The following is a 20,266-nucleotide window of genomic DNA, read 5'->3' as shown; positions in this document are numbered from 1 at the left end:
CAAAACGAGGTTATAAGAAATTGGACATAGATAAGGGGTTTGCGCACGCTAACAATAACAGCCGCAATGACCTCTTACAGTACAAACGGAAGAGGCGCAGCAAAATAGTCCCGTTTGTTCTTACATACAATCTAGCCTTTAATAACCATTCACGTTTGATCCGTGCCAATTGGCAAACTATTGCCAAACACCCTAAATTATCCAAGATCTTTCCCAATCCTCCTGTCTTAGCTTTTCGGAGACCAGCAAGTCTGAAAGACTTTTTTGTTAGAGCTGACGTCTCCTCAAATAAAAGCTGTTCAATTGCAGGATGGTGCAAGTCATGTGGTAACAGACGTTGCCTGACTTGTCAACAAATACTGAATACTCAAACATTCACTTGCCACTCGACTGGGTCTGTGTACACTATATATTGCAATGTAACTTGCAAAACCCAGAATGTTGTATACCTCCTTCAGTGTCGATGTGGCATGCAGTATGTTGGCGAGACAGAGCAGCCATTTAACAAACGCACGAATGGTCATCGAAGTGACTACACTTGCAAGCCCGACCTAACCGTAAGTCGTCATTTAAGATCACCTGGACACACACAAGCTGATCTCAAAAACCTTACCATCACGATCATAGACCACAACGAGGGTTGGTCGAAAGTCGACAGAGTCGCTCGGGAAAGATTTTGGATAAGAAAGTTACGGACAGTCTCCCCAGAGGGCATAAATGAAAAAAACATAGAACGAGTCCCTCATGTTCCTGTGACCACCTATTTCAAACAACGCCGGATTTAGTACTGGCTTTACAGTTCGAAATTATTTGTAAAATAACAGTTTAAATTATAGGTTTTCATTGATTCGGGATGATGTATAAGTACGTTGCCACGTTCAATTATTTTACCTCATTATACAAAACTTATTTTTTCAATCGTTATTAGACTGCTATTCGTTTGTGAGGCTTAAATATGTAGTTTCTACCGTTGTCTCATTTATACCATCCTGGATCGGTTAGGACATTTTTGAAATTTTTGTTTGAGGACTGCCCTCAATGCAGTTATAACATCTGAACTATCACAAACTTTAGAAATCTAGAGTTGTGTCATTTCACATCGCAAATAACTATTTTTATTTTTGGCATATTTCTGTAGTCTTTGCGGTGTGTTTGGAAATTTTAAAATTGTTCCAGCGTTCGTTTAAATTGTATAAATCAAGATTTTGATAGAGTCTCAATTTGAATTGACATGATTCATTTGTCATCGTGCAATTACCGAAGAAGGATATCTGTTATCCGAAATATCTAATATTTGTATATTTTATAGTTATTTTATGGTGATGTTGTACCCTTTTTGACTTGTTATATATATATGTAAGTATCAAATAATGTAACTCTAACACAATAATGAGTGATATAAAATTAGTTGTTTTGTTTTATATATTATTCACGCAATATTTCGCTAAACAAATGAGCTCCATCGGGCGTGTGCATCTATCTAGGTGAAATGAGATGCATGACAAAAATATCTTTGTAGCTTAAGCTACACAAGATTTGTGTAAAAGTTTAACATATTTATTGATGGTCTATGTAAAACATATTTCGCCGTATATTGTACATAACAATTCTTTTAAAAATCTAAATATTTTTTTCTCGTTTGAATTCTTTTACATTGTCATATTGGGGCTTTTTATAGCTGACTATGCGGTATGGGCTTTGCTCATTGTTGAAGGCCGTACAGTGACCTATAGTTGTTAATGTCTTTGTCATTTTGGTTTCTTGTGGATAGTTGTCTCATTGGTAATCATACCACATCTTTTTATTATACATAATTTTTTAGGTTAAATAGAATGAAATTAAAGATTTATTCCTTTGGTTTTGGGTAGAACTGTTTTTCATCCCTTTGATTAAGTCCATCAGGTTCAAGAGTACGTAGCTAATGCATCCAGAACCTTTCTCTCTCTTTCCTTCTTTCGGAGTCCAATTTTGGTTAACCTCAATTATTTGAAAGGTGATATTATCAAAAGTATGTCCAGTTCTTAAAAGGTGTCTCGTAATTGAACAGTTTCTTCCTTTTGTATAAAACGATCGGTGATTGTTAAGTCTGGTGTTGAATATAATTTCTGTGTAACCAACATACTGCGGCTTGCAAGTTCCACAAGTAAGAATATAAAGGTAAACGGACAGAAAGTCACAGGACAAGAAGTCACAGGACATAAAGTCACAAATAATCTGTTAACAATTGAATATATAAGACAAATATCTTGAAATATTTACTTTTTAATAAATATATTCATATTAAAGTTTAGGAAATGTGTCATTATACTTGAAAAATGAAGGTTTATTTAATTTAACTACTATTTTCTGTTTTGTAATTAGATGTAATTTAGATGTTGTATCGCTGCTTTGTTACTGTGCTTGTGCAAGAGGGGTCAGTGTTGGCGGCTTTACAGCACTTACAATTGCTCCTACCGCATTGTTTATAAACCCAAATTTATAAGTTTCTTGTTTCTTTTCTTTTAATGTCACAAGAATGTCTTTGAGCATTTTGGGTCTGCGATAGGCAATAATAGGAGGTGATGGTAATTTCTTTTAAGAAATAGTCATTTTCGATAAGGCGCCAGTGCTTTCGGATAGAAGATGAAATATTTGTCAAATCGGGATTGAAGGTGACAACAAACGGAATTCTATCTGCACGGGTCGTCTTATCTTTGTATTCCATGAGGCCATCTTGATCTTTTTCTTGAGCTTTACCAAAAGCATCTGTGATGTTTTTGGTTTTGTATCCTCTTGGTTTCAGTTGTGTGTTTTTAGTTGTCCCAAACGATAGTTAAGTTTGGATTCCGAGGAGCAAATTCGCTTTAGTCTGATGGCTTGACTGTAAGGTATACTCCTGGAGCAGTGTTTTGGATGACATCTTTTTGGAGAAAGGAACTGGTGTTTATCAGTTTTCTTTGTGTTAAGATCAGTTGTCATGAGGAATGAGTGTCGAGGAAAGCAATTTTTTTCTCGCTTAAATATTCAGTTAATAATTTAATTGAGTGATGGAACTGAGTGCAATGATCTGAGAATTCTTATAAATGTTCAACAGTATCGTTCAAGGGTTTTTATGACACACGCAAAAGGATGCGTTTTTAGAGATCCCCCATAAAAATGTTAGCAATAGAAGGTGCCATTTTTGTCCCCATACTAGTTCCGTCAATCTGTATAAAGTGCTTGTCGTTGAAAATGAAGTTGTTATTTTCAAACACCAGCTTGAGCAATTAAACTAGACAGTCAGTTTGATGATGTTTATCCTTTCGAGTGTTCCATACCTTTTCACACGCGGCTATTCCTTTGTCTTTTGCATTTTTGGGTATAAAGAACACACATCCATTGAAACCAAAATTGTGCAATAAGGTAAAAGACTTAAGGAATCCATTTTCTTCCAATAGTCATTTGTATCTTGAATATGAAATTGTAGTTGTTTAACATGTGGTCTAAGGTGGTAATCAATGAATTTTGATTTTTTTCGGTGGGATGGCCATTAGCTGGTCTACATGGAATTCCTTTCTTGTGGAGTTTTTGAAGTAAGTAAAATTGACCGGCTGTACAAAATTCGTCTGGGCGTAGATAATCGTACGTATCGTCATCAATTTGTTTATCTTTATTCATTTCTGAGAGGACGTCATTAATTTTTTGCTGATTTCCTTGGTTGGATCACATATCATGTTACAAAGATACTTTTTGTCATGCATCCGTTTTCACCTAGATAAATGCACACGCCCGATGAAGATAAATTGTTTAGCGAAATATTGCGTGAATGATATATAAAATAAAACAACATTTTTTTTAATACGCATTTGTGTGTTAAAGGTACATTCTTAGACACTAAAATAACTTAATTTAGAAACTGCATCAGTTTATTTACAAACTGATCCAGTCATGAAGATAGATGGTTTACCTTAAAAAAGAAGAATGGCAAAAATACATATATCATTTTGATTTTATGGACAAACGTAAATTGATAGTTGGAATGTTGACAAGAATGAAAATGACTGAGTAAGTTATGTTTTGTATAAATGATGTTCACTAGTGCCTTTTTCACTCCTCGTTTATCGATTCTTCTGGTTTAATTATCATCTTGGTCTTAATTTTTTTAAATTTTTTTTTAACAACTTTGCCTGTATATGATTAGCATTAAAAGATCAATTTGATGGAGAATTTTGGTCCTCAATGCTCTCCAAGTTTATTTGGTGTTTTAACATTCTTTTATTCGAGCTTCACTGTTGAGTCTTTATGAGACGTAACGTGCGTCTAATGTAAATATAAAATTACAATCCTGGTATCTATGATGAGTTTATTTATCTGTTAATGCATTCTCATATTAAACATGTATCATATATTTTCAATTCGACGTTAAGCAACTAATAATCAATCAATCATGAAACTGTAGTAGGCAAAATGCAAGTTGAAAAAAAATACTCTCTTAAAAGTAATCTACCTGACAATTTTGTGTGACTCGTTCGGACTTTAGCACCAATAATGCCTAATTTCATACTGCTAACATAGTCTGGTATGGGTGGTATCTCTAGCGGAATGTTGTAATCTGTGTCGAATATGGCCTCCATCGTCATTTCAATTATATTAAAATCCTTTTGATTTGACCATAGTTCAAACGGAACATCTATTTGTGTGGCGTCACCAAAGTACGTGTAGATGTCAATATTCTTGACGTAACTATGGTATGCAAAGGTTGCATTGCATCTATTTACGGTTGGAGTTAATGTATCGCTTGTAACTAAAAGTAATACATATTAAGTGGCTAAAATCATATTCTGAAAGTTACCTTTGGATGTGAAATGTAAATTTAGGAACAGTGATGTTCTAAAATAAAAAATAAATAAAAATATAATCGCGAATATAATATATTACAAATATTTAACTATAATTGTATTATCGATATTTCAATATCGCTTTTTACAATGAGTCTATGTAAGCCGGTTTATCGCTGTTTGTGCATTTTTCCTTTAGTCTTTTTTTTGTGAAAATTTTTCATATCATGCTTCTCGCTTGAGATGGATAATTATCGCTAGAAACTAAGGAGGACACGTGGCGTTGCTAACGAAATTGACATTGAAATTGACAACGTCGTCATAGGTAAAATAGCGATAAACAGATTATCATTGGTCTTCTCAACTCGATTGCTTTTCTCACTTTCGCTGTACCAGCTCAAGCAAGAAAATCAATCTCGTTGAGATAATCAACGATAATCTATAAGTTAATGACTTCTTTCATTAAACATTTTCCTAGACAAATAAAAGACAAACATTTTTACCTAAAAATATCGATTACATGGCTTTACGTGGAATCTTTGCATTCATTAGTCTAGTCAGATATACACACACACATATACATGTATATATATAAACGAGTCTAAATTGAAAACTACGTTCAAACCTATGATTGCGTTGGATAAAAACCGCAATTTTTATACGTGTGCATGTAAAACAAATTTCGTTTTAGAAGGGTATAAAAACAGCACAAACAACAATTTTCAAAAGACCAAAAAAGTGAAAAAGTATATTTAAACAAAACGCATTTAACTAACAGGTCGAACAACTGATGTTCTTTAACCCTGCTGACTACCATTGGCGATTGCCAAATAAAATTGATCACAAGAGGTAACAACATGGATCTTAATATAAATTTAATACTAAACAGAAAACAATTAACTTGTGGCCACGATGTTTTGCCACAATCATATGGTGTCAATATTTTTTTTGTACACCAGGTCCGGATTTCCACAATAAATGTCTCTTCAGTATTGTTAGGGATCGAAACGGTATAAGCAAGGCCATATAAAAAGTACCCTCATTTTTAGAAAAAGTACCCTCATTTTTAGATAAAGTCTTGAATTTTATATATATATATATATATATATATAAATAATAATTTTGGTGAGATCGTCATAACGAAAATAACAAAAAGAAGTAGTAAAATTGACGACAAAAAAGTCATGCAATATATATGGAACCATAAACCAAGCGTGAAGAAAAAAAAACCCAAAATCGTTCTCGAAAATACAAATTTTAGTCATATAACATCGTCGGCTTATTTTTAAACTGATTTGCATCTAGAAAAGTTGAATCTTGATTGTAACTATACGAACTTTTAAAGTCATATGCAACGAGTGACCGGTGTTTTGAAGCCAAAGTTAACAATTTTCACCCGTCTGTAAACCATCACCAAAGAAGCATTGATATTCAGGTAAGCACGTATATAACAGGTGCAATACAATATTGTTTATCTTGATGACAGAACAATGTTTACGTTTAGTTTCCAATCGTACTTGTGTTTTGCGATTACCAGATTTTTTACGAGAAAGGTCATGCTGCATTCGGAAAATATGCCGGTGAATGGTTTGCTGGAAGCAAGCAACTAAAAAAAAGGAAAATTCTTCTAAATTTGGACAAATTATATATAGAATGTTCTTGAAAAGAAAGAATATGTACATAAGTTTAATAATAAAACTAGCCATTAAGTTATAAAAATCATATGCATGTTTTTTTTAACTTGAAGTTTTATATCACTTCAATAAACCTCATGAGTGTGTATGTTGAACAGGACCAATTGCTTACATATACGGCATCCAGTCCCAGAAAACCCATCGGCACATATACAACTTGATATTCCATAACAACTTCCAGGGTAACATGGTTTTAGATATGAACATTGTCCAACTGAAAAAAAAGACAATAAGAAATATAAATGATATCTAATAAAAAGTAAAATCACAAAAATACTGAACTCAGAGGAAAATCAATTTGGAAAGTCCATAATCACATGGCAAATCAAAAAACAAAACGCATCAAAAACGAATTGACAAGAACTGTCATATTATAATATTGTTTAATTAATTAGAGTTGCAAGAATACCTTGAACAAGCACTCAATACCTTCTGGAAAAATGTAAATTTTACAATGAGTTTACCATCTAGGTATTCTGGAAACAATAATTGAGCATGCGGTTATCATCCGAACTCTTTAGTACAGTTTGCCATCTACATGATATCGTATACGTTAAAACAGGAAAGTATTTGACATAATATAAAAGAGAGGATTTTGAATATCAATTCATTGCACAGCAAAAAAAACACCCTAAAAGCATAGGAACAGCGCTATGTTGCTCTTCTGCGTCTCATATAAGTTTGTTTTAATATAACAAACACATTTTCTGTATTACCTGCAACAAAACCTCCTTAAGATAGAAGTTTGAATATATAATAAGGTACATGAGTACTTTCAAGATACGAGTATATTCTTATATCGCTATTTTACGTATTTTTCGTTTGATCTTGCATTTCCTTTCTCAGCGGTAAAGTCAAGTGTTATGCAAATTATCGCTAGACACTAAAGGACCACGTGTCGTTGTCAAGAAAATTAACAACGCAATAGTGATAAACAGATTATCATTGGTCGTCTCAACTCGATTGCTTTTCTCACTTTCACCGTACCGGCTCAAGCAAAAAAAATCAATCTCATTGATAATTTGTCCAACGATTATCTGTAAGTATCAAGGTGTTATACCACCAAATCATGGTACGTCACATCCGGTTGTATATGAAAGTAGGCATAAACAAATAATCCCTTGAATTTGACAGTTGTAGAAAATTAGCCCTGCAATGCAATGCACTTAAATTTTTCTGAGTCATAAACATGTATGTTAGGTGTCTGAAAGCATCATTCCTTTTTATTTAATGGTATTAAATATATTATATATTTTATATTTTGGAACGTTAATGTTACATAGTTACCAAAGCAGGTAACCAGTAATTAACAGTGTAAAAATTGGGTTGTTTACTTCCGGTGATGGTTACTTTCTTATATGCAATGAAATGTAGTGTGAAATTTTCACTGTACACTGTAGCACTGAAAAGGATTTAACTTTATACATGCAAAGTATTTCTTTGGTTGAAATAAAGGTAAATACTGTACATTTTTTTTAAAGCGCAAATTTAACAAAGACTAATAGGGAAAAAAACCAATGGTGGTATAACACCTCAATGGAAATTATTATGGTTAATACCATTCAATATTTCTGAATTGGAATGTAGTTGAATGTTGTTGATATATTCACATGCTGTGTTTATTAAATCGGTTTACCACTCAAACACTATTTGATACAGAGTAACTTGAAATTTTGTGTTTTATAAGGAATTTAACCACTCACCGCCACCGCATATTTGACCGAGGTATCCATCTCGACATGAACATACATTAGGAGCTGTGCACGTCCCACCGTTTAAACAGTCTGGATTGCAGATTGCTGAAAGCAAAATGTCTTGTTTTAAACTCCGTAACGTATATTATTATAAAAGTTCTATTCTTAAATAAGTATAAGAAGATGTGGTATGAGTGCAAATGAGGAAACTATCCAACCAAGTCTCAATTTGAAAAAGAAAAACCATTATAATAGATCAAAGTGCGGCCTTCAACACGGAGCCTTGGCTCACACTGAACTGCAATCTTTAGAGGGCAATAAAACTATGGGAAAACCATTCAAACAGGAAAACAAATGTCTAATTTTTTATATAAAAAACGAGAAACACTTATGAACCACATCAACAAACGACTTCCAATCTAACGGAGGACATAAACGTTTTGATAGGCACCAATCATCACCTTTTAAGTTCTTTTAACATGTCTTATCATTTTATCATGGTAAACGAGTCATATATATAATAATCCTCGTATACTATGTAAGTGACGCTACGTAATATTAGTCATCTCGCATAAAATAATTCCATATCCAAAAATTTGTTGCATTTAAGGGAGGCAACTCGAATTTGTTATCAAGAATCAAGGGAAATAACTTCATTTGCAAACAATTTACGCTTGTGCATGTACAATGTACAAACTCATGGCCTTTCTATATATATTTAACAAATATGAGCTCATTGCATTTAAATTTAAAAAAAATAATACCTATGTCTAAATAAAACAATGTGGTTCAATGTGCAAGTTTAGTCACTTTTTTCGATGAGGTCCTTGTCTCCTTGCTTTCATATAATTATGCATTTCTTTCGGTAAACTCTACCATATTTTCAAATAAAAAAAAAGCGTCATAAATTCAGGTGTGTGACGAGAGATAAACAAGTCCATTAAATAAAACTAGCACGACCACTGTAATTTTACACATTCACTAATTATCACATACATGTTTCATTCTTTTTATCGTTTAATTGGTTGGGTAATATTAAAAATATTCCAGATGACCAGCGCCTGCTAGGAAAACTTCAGGTAACACACTATCATGTCATAATTCACGTGTACATGCTTTACCTAGATGTCAAGTAACTACAAACAATTTCTTAAATAAGTTTTCATCTGTTAAAAGTATAAACGCAATTTAATGAAGGAATTTATAAACAAATATAATGATATTAATAGTATGTCTTATAATTAAAGCACATCCATAATTTTCATTTTCTGTAAGTTATATGTTGTCAGTAATTAAAAGACAAAAAACACTATATTATACTATTATTCTGTGAAACATGATCTATAACATATTATACACACAGACTACTGTCTTTCTGAAATTATATCAACAAATAAATTGTACCTCTGATGCGATATTGTGCAAAATTACATTTTTTAATAACATAATTATGGGGGTTATCATCATGATATTTTGAAATAAAAAGTACCATAGTATTCCTTATTTGTTCCCGTTTTTCATGATCTAAGGGAAAAATTTACATTCATAATGCAAGTTTCATTAATAATTTTTTTTAAAAAGTGCCATATACAAATAATTCAATAATGTCTCTATATAGACAGTCAATTTTTCATGACTGCATTACTTATTTATAAATTAAAAAAATACGGGTCATTCATTAACTTTATTTTAATTTTGAAATCATTGTATGAAAGACAATTGAACTGTTTTGTTCACTATCACAGGGAAATTAATGAAAAGTTTACTGTATTCATGCTATAACCATTAAAAGAAATATATCCTTAATAATCTATACGAATTTTTCATGTTCTTTATTGACCGAAACTAATTCAATCTAACGCATGCGCGACAGAGGAGGGACACATTCTTGGATATGCAATGTTTGAAATTAAAGACAACATATACACTTAACTGCATCTAAGTACTATCCATTGTTTATAAATATTTCATTCTATAATCTAAGTTTTATGACATATATCTTATATTTGTGTGAAGTATGCATTTAAAATACACAAAGCAGATAGTAGGATTTTCCGAGATACGACTTGGTGATTTTTTTTCTATTAAAATCTTCTTTAGCTGGTATAGTTAAGTTAAAAAAAATGGATCGCACTAAACGAGATATATATTTTACATTTGAATAATTATTATTTGGTGTTTTTCGTTTATGTCTGATGATCAGATAAACATGAATACTACAATGTCATTTTGCTTTAAGGTAGCACAATGCAAAGATTGTACACCTCCGATTCCCCAGATTTTAAATGCTGTAACTTTATTTATAATGCTTGAAAATTTACAAAAGTGGTATTTATGGAAAGCTAACAGAATACTCTTTCAAATTAATGCAATGTTAGTATTATATAACAATTATGTAATCAATTATCATGTTAACTGTGTCTACAAAATTTAACAAGACATTTCCACTTACAATTAATATTAGATTGTGCATGGATACCCCGAGAGGGTTGATTTTATCATATGTTGTTCCTAGAGCCAGTATCTACGGAAACATGTCTCAGTTTTCAGATAGAATGAACAGATAAAATTTCACAACTAATCAAACATTGTCTACGTGTATGTGGTAAGGCTTTTTAAACTAATAACATAGTTACGATAGCGATAGTTTGAGACACTCTTTTGTAGCGAGCTACTCCTGATGTGTTGATTAAGATTTCGTTAAAATTTCCTGTATAGTTATGGAGATGGAGTTAAATTCATTCAAGTGAAGTGACCAAGATTTTTCCACTTATTGCATAATAATTTATTACATAATTATTGCATAACAAAAATATTGTATTTATCTAAAAGATTAATCTTTTATCTTTCTATATATACCTCTTTCATTAATTTATATGCAGTCTTATTAACAGCAATGTTACATAAGTAACAGCATGTTAAAGGTTGCAGATTGGAAGTAAAAGTATCTTTGTATTGTGCTACCTTAAAACACTGATCATTAACAGTTGAAGGCTATTCAGCTACAGATAAATGTATCCAACTTGCACAAAAACATAATTTTTGTTACTGTAGAGAAAACAAACGGCCTAATTCATGTACACAAAATGAACGAAAAACATATATGCAACACATAAACAAACAACAACCACTGAATTACAGGCTCCTGACTTGGGACAGGCACATACAATTGCCCTAGATGGTGTCTTTTTATAATAAAAAACCTCATCGTCAAGCTTCACAAAATTCTTTGATCAAGTGTTTTAATTCTTGACATTTTAGCGGAGATGCTATTCAGATAAAAAAAAAATATTTAAAAGAAAAGAAAATACTTACCAACATTACAATTTGTATTATCATTCGACTTCCAACCCCTACAACAAAAGTAGTCTGTTCTGTAATACGGCACTTTAACTCGTATATAGTAGCAGCAACTAGGGAAAAAAATAAACATTTATAATAAATGATTAAGTAAATGAGTTTTTATTTTTTTATTTTCATTCTTTTAAGATGTAACAATAAAGAAATTCACAAAGGGCAAAGCTTACCGCAGAAACAGTAGAACACTAACACTGGAATATATATTTAAAATTGCCACAATTAAATTGATAGCTTCATATTATTTATTCATAAATTATAGTGTATGATTGTTTAAATGACGTTGAAAGGAAATACATTATGCGTAGTTAGAAAAGAAAAGAAAAAATAATTTCCAAAGAATATCAAGAATAGAAGTCCGTTGATAAATTTATCTTCCAGACCTCCAACGGATGAATAACGGACACAAAACGGAAACGAAACGGACGAGTACCGTACAAAACGGTCATATGTCTTATTTTTAGATATTACTTTGCTGATCAATAATACAGTTTATTTCTAGCTATAATAGTTTTCAAGATAAATATTAAAAACTTCAAGAAATGTCATTAAAATTGCCAATTCAGGGGCAGTAACAAAACAACGAGTTGTCTGATACGTCTGAAAATTTCAGTGGATACCGCTTTTGACCTGATGAACAATGTTACCCCTGTGTCAGATTTGCTATTAATGCTTTGGTTTTTAAGATATAAGTCAAAATCTACATTTTACCATTAGGTGCTATGTTTAGCCATGACGGCCATCTTTGTAGGTGGACCAGGTCATCGAACACATTCTTTAAACAAGACCCCCAATGATGATTGTGGCCAAGTTTGGTTGAATTTAGCCCAGTGGTTTCAGAGGCAAGGATTTTTGAAGATGGACGACGACTGACGACAGACACCAAGTGATGAGAAAAGCTCACTTGGCCCTTTGGCCAATTTGAAATCAATTCAAGTCACACCCAGGTAAGTAAAAGAATTTAATATCGTAGATTTAAATATCTCAAATTAATGGTTTCAAATTTAAGACGAAGTATAATACATGTACATGTAAAAAAAAACCTTTGTATTAGTACTATGCATTGTGTGATTGAATAATTAATGAAAATAATAACATCACACTAAATCTCGCATTTTGATAGTCTTTGTAAAAGTAATACTTACACTCCGTTCCATGTGCGGTAAGCACATCGATATTCCAATTGCCATGTACACACTTGTACACTGCAAACATTAGAGCCAGAACTATAAAAAAAGAAAGAAAAATGAAGAGACTTAATTAAACATTTAAGAAAAATTTAAGGTAAGACTGTTTAATAAAATAAAGAAAAATTGGTAATTTATTGTATAAACAAAATACTTAAACAAATATCATTTTGTGTTTGTTTTTAGAATTATTTTTTTCAAATGAGCCATTTAAGGGAAGATAACTGTTTTAGTAAAAAAAAAATACTAGACTGATAGGGAATGTTTTTCTTTTTACTTGTAGCAAGAAAACAAGTTCGGTGACACCATTTTTTCCTAAAATATATTACAAAACCAATCTTTTCACAAATTTTTTAAAAATTGTATCTCATAGATTATTTTTTATGCACACAAATGTGTTTTTCCATGAACAATTCAATCTAACCGAATTTAGGCAATATTCAACGACTCATAGTTTGAAAAATAACACGGTGACCCATACTTTTTATTATATTTTTGAAAGGAACATCGTAAAATCTTCATTTTGGCTAAGTATAAGAAAATTCTGTCTCAAAAAATATTTACTTATGATCTACCTTAACTGAAAAAAAACAACAACAAGGCACGTTTCAATAAGGAAATGCACTGTGTAACTTACAATTGTGTCTGGTATTTGGGGTTAACGTAATCTGCTTAAGATTCAGGGTAAATGCAATCAAAATATTTTGTACTACTGAACTGGGAAAATGATTTTATATATTTATAGATATCGTGTTTGATGCAATTGGTTAGTGAATAGTTGTTCGTGGACTAAGGGCCGTACACAGAATATTATTTACAAAACGCGTAAAAGTTCGGTGACACCATTTTTTCTTAAAAAATATTACAAAACCAATCTTTTCACAATTTTTTTAAAAATTGTATCTCATAGATTATTTTTTATGCACACAAATGTGTTTTTCCATGAACAATTCAATCTAACCGAATTTAGGCAATATTCAACGACTCATAGTTTGAAAAATAACACGGTGACCCATACTTTTTATTATATTTTTGAAACGAACATCGTAAAATCTTCATTTTGGCTAAGTATAAGAAAATTCTGTCTCAAAAAATATTTACTTATGATCTACCTTAACTGAAAAAAAACAACAACAAGGCACGTTTCAATAAGGAAATGCACTGTGTAACTTACAATTGTGTCTGGTATTTGGGGTTAACGTAATCTGCTTAAGATTCAGGGTAAATGCAATCAAAATATTTTGTACTACTGAACTGGGAAAATGATTTTATATATTTATAGATATCGTGTTTGATGCAATTGGTTAGTGAATAGTTGTTCGTGGACTAAGGGCCGTACACAGAATATTATTTACAAAACGCGTAAAAGTTCGGTGACACCATTTTTTCTTAAAATATATTACAAAACCAATCTTTTCACAATTTTTTTAAAAATTGTATCTCATAGATTATTTTTTATGCACACAAATGTGTTTTTCCATGAACAATTCAATCTAACCGAATTTAGGCAATATTCAACGACTCATAGTTTGAAAAATAACACGGTGACCCATACTTTTTATTATATTTTTGAAACGAACATCGTAAAATCTTCATTTTGGCTAAGTATAAGAAAATTCTGTCTCAAAAAATATTTACTTATGATCTACCTTAACTGAAAAAAAAACAACAACAAGGCACGTTTCAATAAGGAAATGCACTGTGTAACCTACAATTGTGTCTGGTATTTGGGGTTAACGTAATCTGCTTAAGATTCAGGGTAAATGCAATCAAAATATTTTGTACTACTGAACTGGGAAAATGATTTTATATATTTATAGATATCGTGTTTGATGCAATAGTTGTTCGTGGACTAAGGGCCGTACACAGAATATTATTTACAAAACGCGTTGATACTTTTATGTAAAAACAAAAACAAAATGCAATTGAACAAACGGGTGTTATAAAAATAATGCAGACAGCATATCGGATTTTATACTTAAATATCATCACCTATTGTTAAATTATGTTTCTGTATTGAAAAATGTATGGTATGTACTGTGAACACCAAATTTATATCATTCTCAGGCATTCTTTGTCCGAATGAAACTTGAATTGAATGTAAGACGATTAAACAATTCTGTAGAATTTTAAAAGAATTATTATAAAATTCGTTTATCTAATTTAAAAAAAGGAAATATTTATGTGTACTGACAGACTTTAGTTAAAACCTAACAAAATATGTGAAGCTAAACATTATTTTTTTTCTGAAATTGTGTGATTCTACATCCTGTCGGTATATATGTTTTTGGTAACTCTTTGCCATATCGTTTTTTGTTTGTTTGTTTAAAATGAGGCCAATATTTATTTAGTTTGAAATTTTTCACGCATAGAGTCATGTTGGGGCCTTTTTTTTTTTTATCTGACTATACAATACGGTTTTCGTTCATTATCAAATGTTATACTGTGCACTTTATATTGATGGTATGACTTAAATTCACGTGTCGACTCTGTTATATTTGTGTACGCATAATATCAAATCTCTTTAATTTAACTAGACAGTTCTAGTTTTTCTTTGTTTTTATTGTGTTTTCTAAAAAGAGCATCTGAAATGTTTGTCGTAAATCTCCAGGCATTTTAAAAGTAAGAGATTTTTATTTCTTTGAAACCAGAATGAGACGACGTTATAAAATTTAGAAAAAGTTGATACATGTATAAACTTAAGGTACAATTTTGAGGAGTTCGAATACAAGTAAATTTTATCGATTTTCAGTGCATAAAGTAGCTTTAGTTTATCCTTATACGGACAATTTGTCATATTGAATAATTGATTTCTGATAATTCAAATCAGGAGATAGACTAATAGTGAAGTAATCAGAAGTTAGTTTTGTTATCCTGTTTGGTCTACAAAAATGCCTTAAAATGTCGATAGGAATGGAGAGCGCACACAGATGAGGCTCAGGGTCCTGAAATCATACAGTTTGAAGATTTGACAGCTAAAAGCCAAGGCACATGTCCGTAATGTTTAGATCAACCCCATAAGCAAGGACCTGTATACAGCAGCAATACAGAACGTTAAAGGGTCGTTTGCTAGAGTTACGATACCAGCACATGTAAAAATGCATAATCAAAATGTTGAGTTTAATAAATCCACTTTGACTTTACATGTTCAGTCAGAATGTTTTACATACATATTTAAAAAACTGGTTTGGGAGGAAAAAGATAACTTAAAGGGGCCTGCACACTGTGAGGTTCAACAGCTTTTTTTGTTCAACTTGCAGGAAGAGCATTGTGCCAAATTATAAGCAGTCTTTCAAAAAATGAAGCACATCATATTTGGATAGAACTTATAAAAATGTAGTATTTTAATGATTCAATAACAGTGTTTGTTGTTCAACAGAAAGGTGTGGTTGTTATTTCCAAGGAAAAAAGGTTTTTTTTATCAAATTACATGTTGAATGGTCCGGTTCTGTTTAGAAATCATAAACATTCCACCGCCCGATTACTTAGTGGGTAATTTCGGAGAATAACAGCTTTGTTTGAAATTTGAAATAAAAGCCGTCAAAATCCGTCCGAATGATGAATCCTGTTAGAAATATATTATACTCGAAAACACCCGCGGTATTGCTGGTCCGTGACTGAATTAACGTATTTAATAGGTTTAAGTTTTATTTCAACCAGGATTTTTAGTATTGGTCTTCTCATCTGATAAAGTAATGCTTATTATATGATGCACAGTTTTCTCAACTTTTCAAACATTTCTGTTTGAACCTGTAGATCTGGAACTTATCAACTTTTGGTAATATAAAAGTATTTGGAAGCATTTGGAAAACAAAAAGGCCTAGAATGGAGTAATTTTTAATTTTAAACAGCATTGTTCCATTTTAGTTCTTAATAAAGTTGAATTCTTCTATTCGCCATTCTTACGTCATGTCGGCTAACAAATTGGAAACTGTACCTACGCCTTACTTTAAGTCTAGATTTTTAGTATTTGTATTGTCATTTTATGCTGATTAATATACTACAATATGAAACATTGTGACAATGATTGAATTAAGTAGTGTCAACTCTTTGATTATGACCGGTGTATATAGCAAATCCCAAATACACCGTTTGGTGGTGCGCCTGACATGTGCAGAACGTACAGATAAGGTTAGGTAACATGTGACATGACTACAAGGAAATTGCATCGGATAGTTCCGGAACTTTTTTATTAGTTTAATTGCTTATTATTTGAAACAGTAATCGATGTGAAAGGGTAAAATTTTCAGTATACCCTATCAATGCAAGTATATATACCCTTATATAAGTTTGGCTTGTAGCATTCTTCGGTTATACGTTTATCAGGTGAACATAAAAATGATCTTTAGATTTAGTAGTAAAAATACTGTTCTTTATTGGGCAATATTTATAGTTTATTCTAGGTTTAACACGAATAATTGCTGATTGATATTCTCGTAAAAACATCATTTGGCATTAACAAAAGGTACACATCCAGCTTCAGGGACATTGGAACATTTACGACAAGAAGTAGCAAAACGATTATAGATACAAACCGATGTGGTTAGAGGTCAAGAAACACGAGAAAGACAATACGAAGAGGTGAGACAATAGTTTATATTCGTATTAATTGTCTGCAAATAATCTGTAACTTTCACCAGGAAGTTTTACTGTAAGTTACCTGTGCAGTATATCGGTGAAGCATACACTAATTTATGTATGTATACTACTCGGAAGTCCTTGCATGGTCTGTTGAAATTTAATCCAACCGTCTAACTGGTATGTACATCAGTCATGTCAGTTGGGAATAACAAATTATGTTAAGAGTAGAGCGACGGTTGCTGTATTAATACTCGTCAGAGCACATTAAATGTTAATCTATTTGTATTTAAATAAAACAAGTTTCATAAAATTGCTAATAGAAATATTCTGCTGAATAAACAATCGTTGAAGGGAAGCAGTAAACGTAAAAAAAAAACGCAACATATTCTCCTCACTTTATCTATTCTTGTAAGTAACTTCTGAAAGAACCCATTACAACTATTGTATGATAAAAACTACATAACTGCATGATAACAAATATGAGATATCATGGTATGAGAACCAATAAAATAAATATCATATCCACCGTATTTCAAATGAAGCAGATGTAAGAAAATATAGGCCACCATTTATAGTATTTATAACTCTGTATAATTTAAACTAATTTGAGTTCAGAGAGCTGTAAAGCCACGTCTGTTAATACTTCTGTGTTTATTGCATTTCAAATTAATCACACTGAACGTAAACTCTTCGCCATTATTTTCGTATAATAAAAGTGGAACGTCTGGTTTCAGATGCCACAAGAAAGTGTTTGTTTAGATTGTAAACAAAAAACACCCTTTCAAATAAAATTGAGAAAGGAAATGGGGAATGTCTCAAAGAGACAACAACCCGACCAAAATGCCGACAACAACCGAAGGCCACCAATAGGTCTTCAATGCAGCTGAAAACTCCCGCACCCGGGGGCGTGCTTCAGCTGTCCCAAAAACAAAATGTATACTAGTTCAGTTATAATGGACGTCATACTAAACTCCGAAGTATACACTAGGAACTATAATTAAAATCTATACAAGGCTAACAAAGAACAGGCGCAAAAATGCAGCAGGTTAAACATGTTTCTTTTTAAATCTCAACCCTATCCTATACCTAGCCAATGTAAAACAAAAACCAAAACCACAACATTACGCACAGTAAAACTCAGTCCCAAAGAAGTCCGAGTCCGATATCAGATAAGGTAACAAAAGAAACTAAACAAAATGACAATGATACATAAATCAACAAAGGACTATCATTTAAGCAGTTAACTGACATGCCAGCTCCGTAGGGGTCTAGGACCTTTTAGTAACATAGCAACATAAATATATAAAAAGACCCGTATCATGTAAACACCTGTTTTTTTAATAAATGTGTTTATTCCCGATGCAAAGACCCTATAAGTGAATCAATAGCTAAAGCCAAAATATGCAACTTTTATGTTCTGACAGCAGATAAGTAACGATACCCCTTCTTAATAATTCGGTTTAAAGGTTTTGTTAGGTTTTACGGTGAATGCCGACATTTTTCGAGCTTTGTGAATAATGTTACCAGCAAAAATTGGACTTGAAATACCTGTACCTATGAGATGTCTGCATGTTTTTTTTTTCTAAATTTACGAAAGATGTCCTAGTAAAAGGTTTTTACTAGTTTGTGATATCGAAAACCCTGGTTTAATAATTTTACAGTTATAATACACAAATTTCTCTCTCTGAAATCTAATAAGTTGTTATATACACAAGCGAATCTTACAAGTTGAGATATATAAACACCACAAGATGGTGACAATGGAACGTCACCATCTAAAAGTGGACAATTAAAGATAGAAAATGACAAATCATCTTTTTTATCATAAAAAGTTTACTCTGGGTTGTTTTGACGATTTTCTGAATGTCTCTTTGTATATATAGGGCATTGAAAATCAACGCATAATGTGACGAACAGATCAAAATTGTCCAATTAAGTTAATAAACATTGATAAGGAATTATTCACTTGCATATGAATAATTCGACCTCAATGAATCCGTATTCATGTGAACTTCAATTTAATCTCTTAGCTATAGATGAATAACGCGTGCATTGTGTGTTGGTTTTTTTAAATACAAAGAATGTCAATATTGAAAGTGAAACAAAGGTAAATCATTTGATAACTGTTTCGATCTACAAAAAGCATTCTTATACAACTAAAAACGATGATTAATATATATTATATATTTTAATCTATAATATGAAATTAAACTCGCAGGTCAACTCGATAGTAAATAAGATGGCATCAAGTTAGGCTTAAATACACACAAAACTTAGCTACATTTTATTAAGCCCTTGCTCTGTAAATTGTTTATTTTAGACTTTAAATAATTTGAATAAACGTTTTACATGGTTATAAATCAAATACGAGAAATTGAGTCAAATCGGTGAATATTACTTTGACAGCCTCTTTAAATGTATCAATAGTGTTTTTGTTTATTTATTCTCTTTTCGTTTAATTTTGTATGCATAGTGTGTGTTGTTTGGTGTTATTAATCTTTATCGGCTGCAAATATCAAACGAATATTTTTTTTTATCGGTAAACTTCTGTCGCATTTAATTATGTATTGCTTACCTTGAGAATGCACTGACATCAGACTGTAGAATCATAGAAAGACCAAATAGGGAGAACACTGTAAGCATGTTCATAATCGAACAAGCTAAATAAAACTCTAAAATGGAACTTAAAGTCCAATGTATATATTTGTAGATGATATCAGGAAGTTCTTTTGTATACTGTTGTAATACTATACGTGAAATAACTTGAATGGTTTCTTTATATCTAAAAACTAAAAATAGTGTTTTGAGATTTAAACCCACATGGAAAACAATTTTGTATCATTAAAAAGTACTCACAACCTTCATTTTTTCTTTTTCTTATACTATAGAAACTTTAAGCTTCTACTGTTATACACAAACATTAACAATAATAGTAGTAGATATGTTCAGCAACATTT

The 20,266-nt window shown here is 31.6% G+C and overlaps 1 protein-coding gene across 1 annotated transcript; it reads right to left on the bottom strand.

Moving 5' to 3' along the window:
- Positions 1-8,170: 8,170 nt before the first annotated feature.
- LOC134705900 (epidermal growth factor-like protein 7) lies at positions 8,171-19,987 on the bottom strand. The gene is made up of 4 exons (XM_063564614.1): positions 19,885-19,987; positions 12,687-12,767; positions 11,500-11,597; positions 8,171-8,289 (listed from the first exon to the last, which is right to left on the bottom strand). The coding sequence occupies exons 1-4, from the start codon at positions 19,956-19,958 to the stop codon at positions 8,171-8,173; spliced, it is 372 nt and encodes a 123-aa protein (XP_063420684.1). The 5' UTR covers positions 19,959-19,987.
- Between the last annotated feature and the right edge of the window lie 279 nt (positions 19,988-20,266).

Source organism: Mytilus trossulus, chromosome 2 (genome assembly GCF_036588685.1).
Source record: "Mytilus trossulus isolate FHL-02 chromosome 2, PNRI_Mtr1.1.1.hap1, whole genome shotgun sequence".
Classification (NCBI taxonomy): domain Eukaryota; kingdom Metazoa; phylum Mollusca; class Bivalvia; order Mytilida; family Mytilidae; genus Mytilus; species Mytilus trossulus.
The sequence above is the reverse complement of the archived record's forward strand: the minus strand, read 5'-3'. Positions and strand labels throughout refer to the sequence as shown.

Excerpts from the sequence above, each read along its gene's own strand:
- LOC134705900 (XM_063564614.1), bottom strand. The coding sequence starts at position 19,958 with ATGAACATGCTTACAGTGTTCTCCCTATTTGGTCTTTCTATGATTCTA. Across the intron at positions 12,768-19,884 it reads GATGTCAGTGCATTCTCAAG|TTCTGGCTCTAATGTTTGCA; the intron begins GTAAGCAATACA and ends CTTTTTTTATAG. Across the intron at positions 11,598-12,686 it reads TACCGCACATGGAACGGAGT|TTGCTGCTACTATATACGAG; the intron begins GTAAGTATTACT and ends TTTTTTCCCTAG.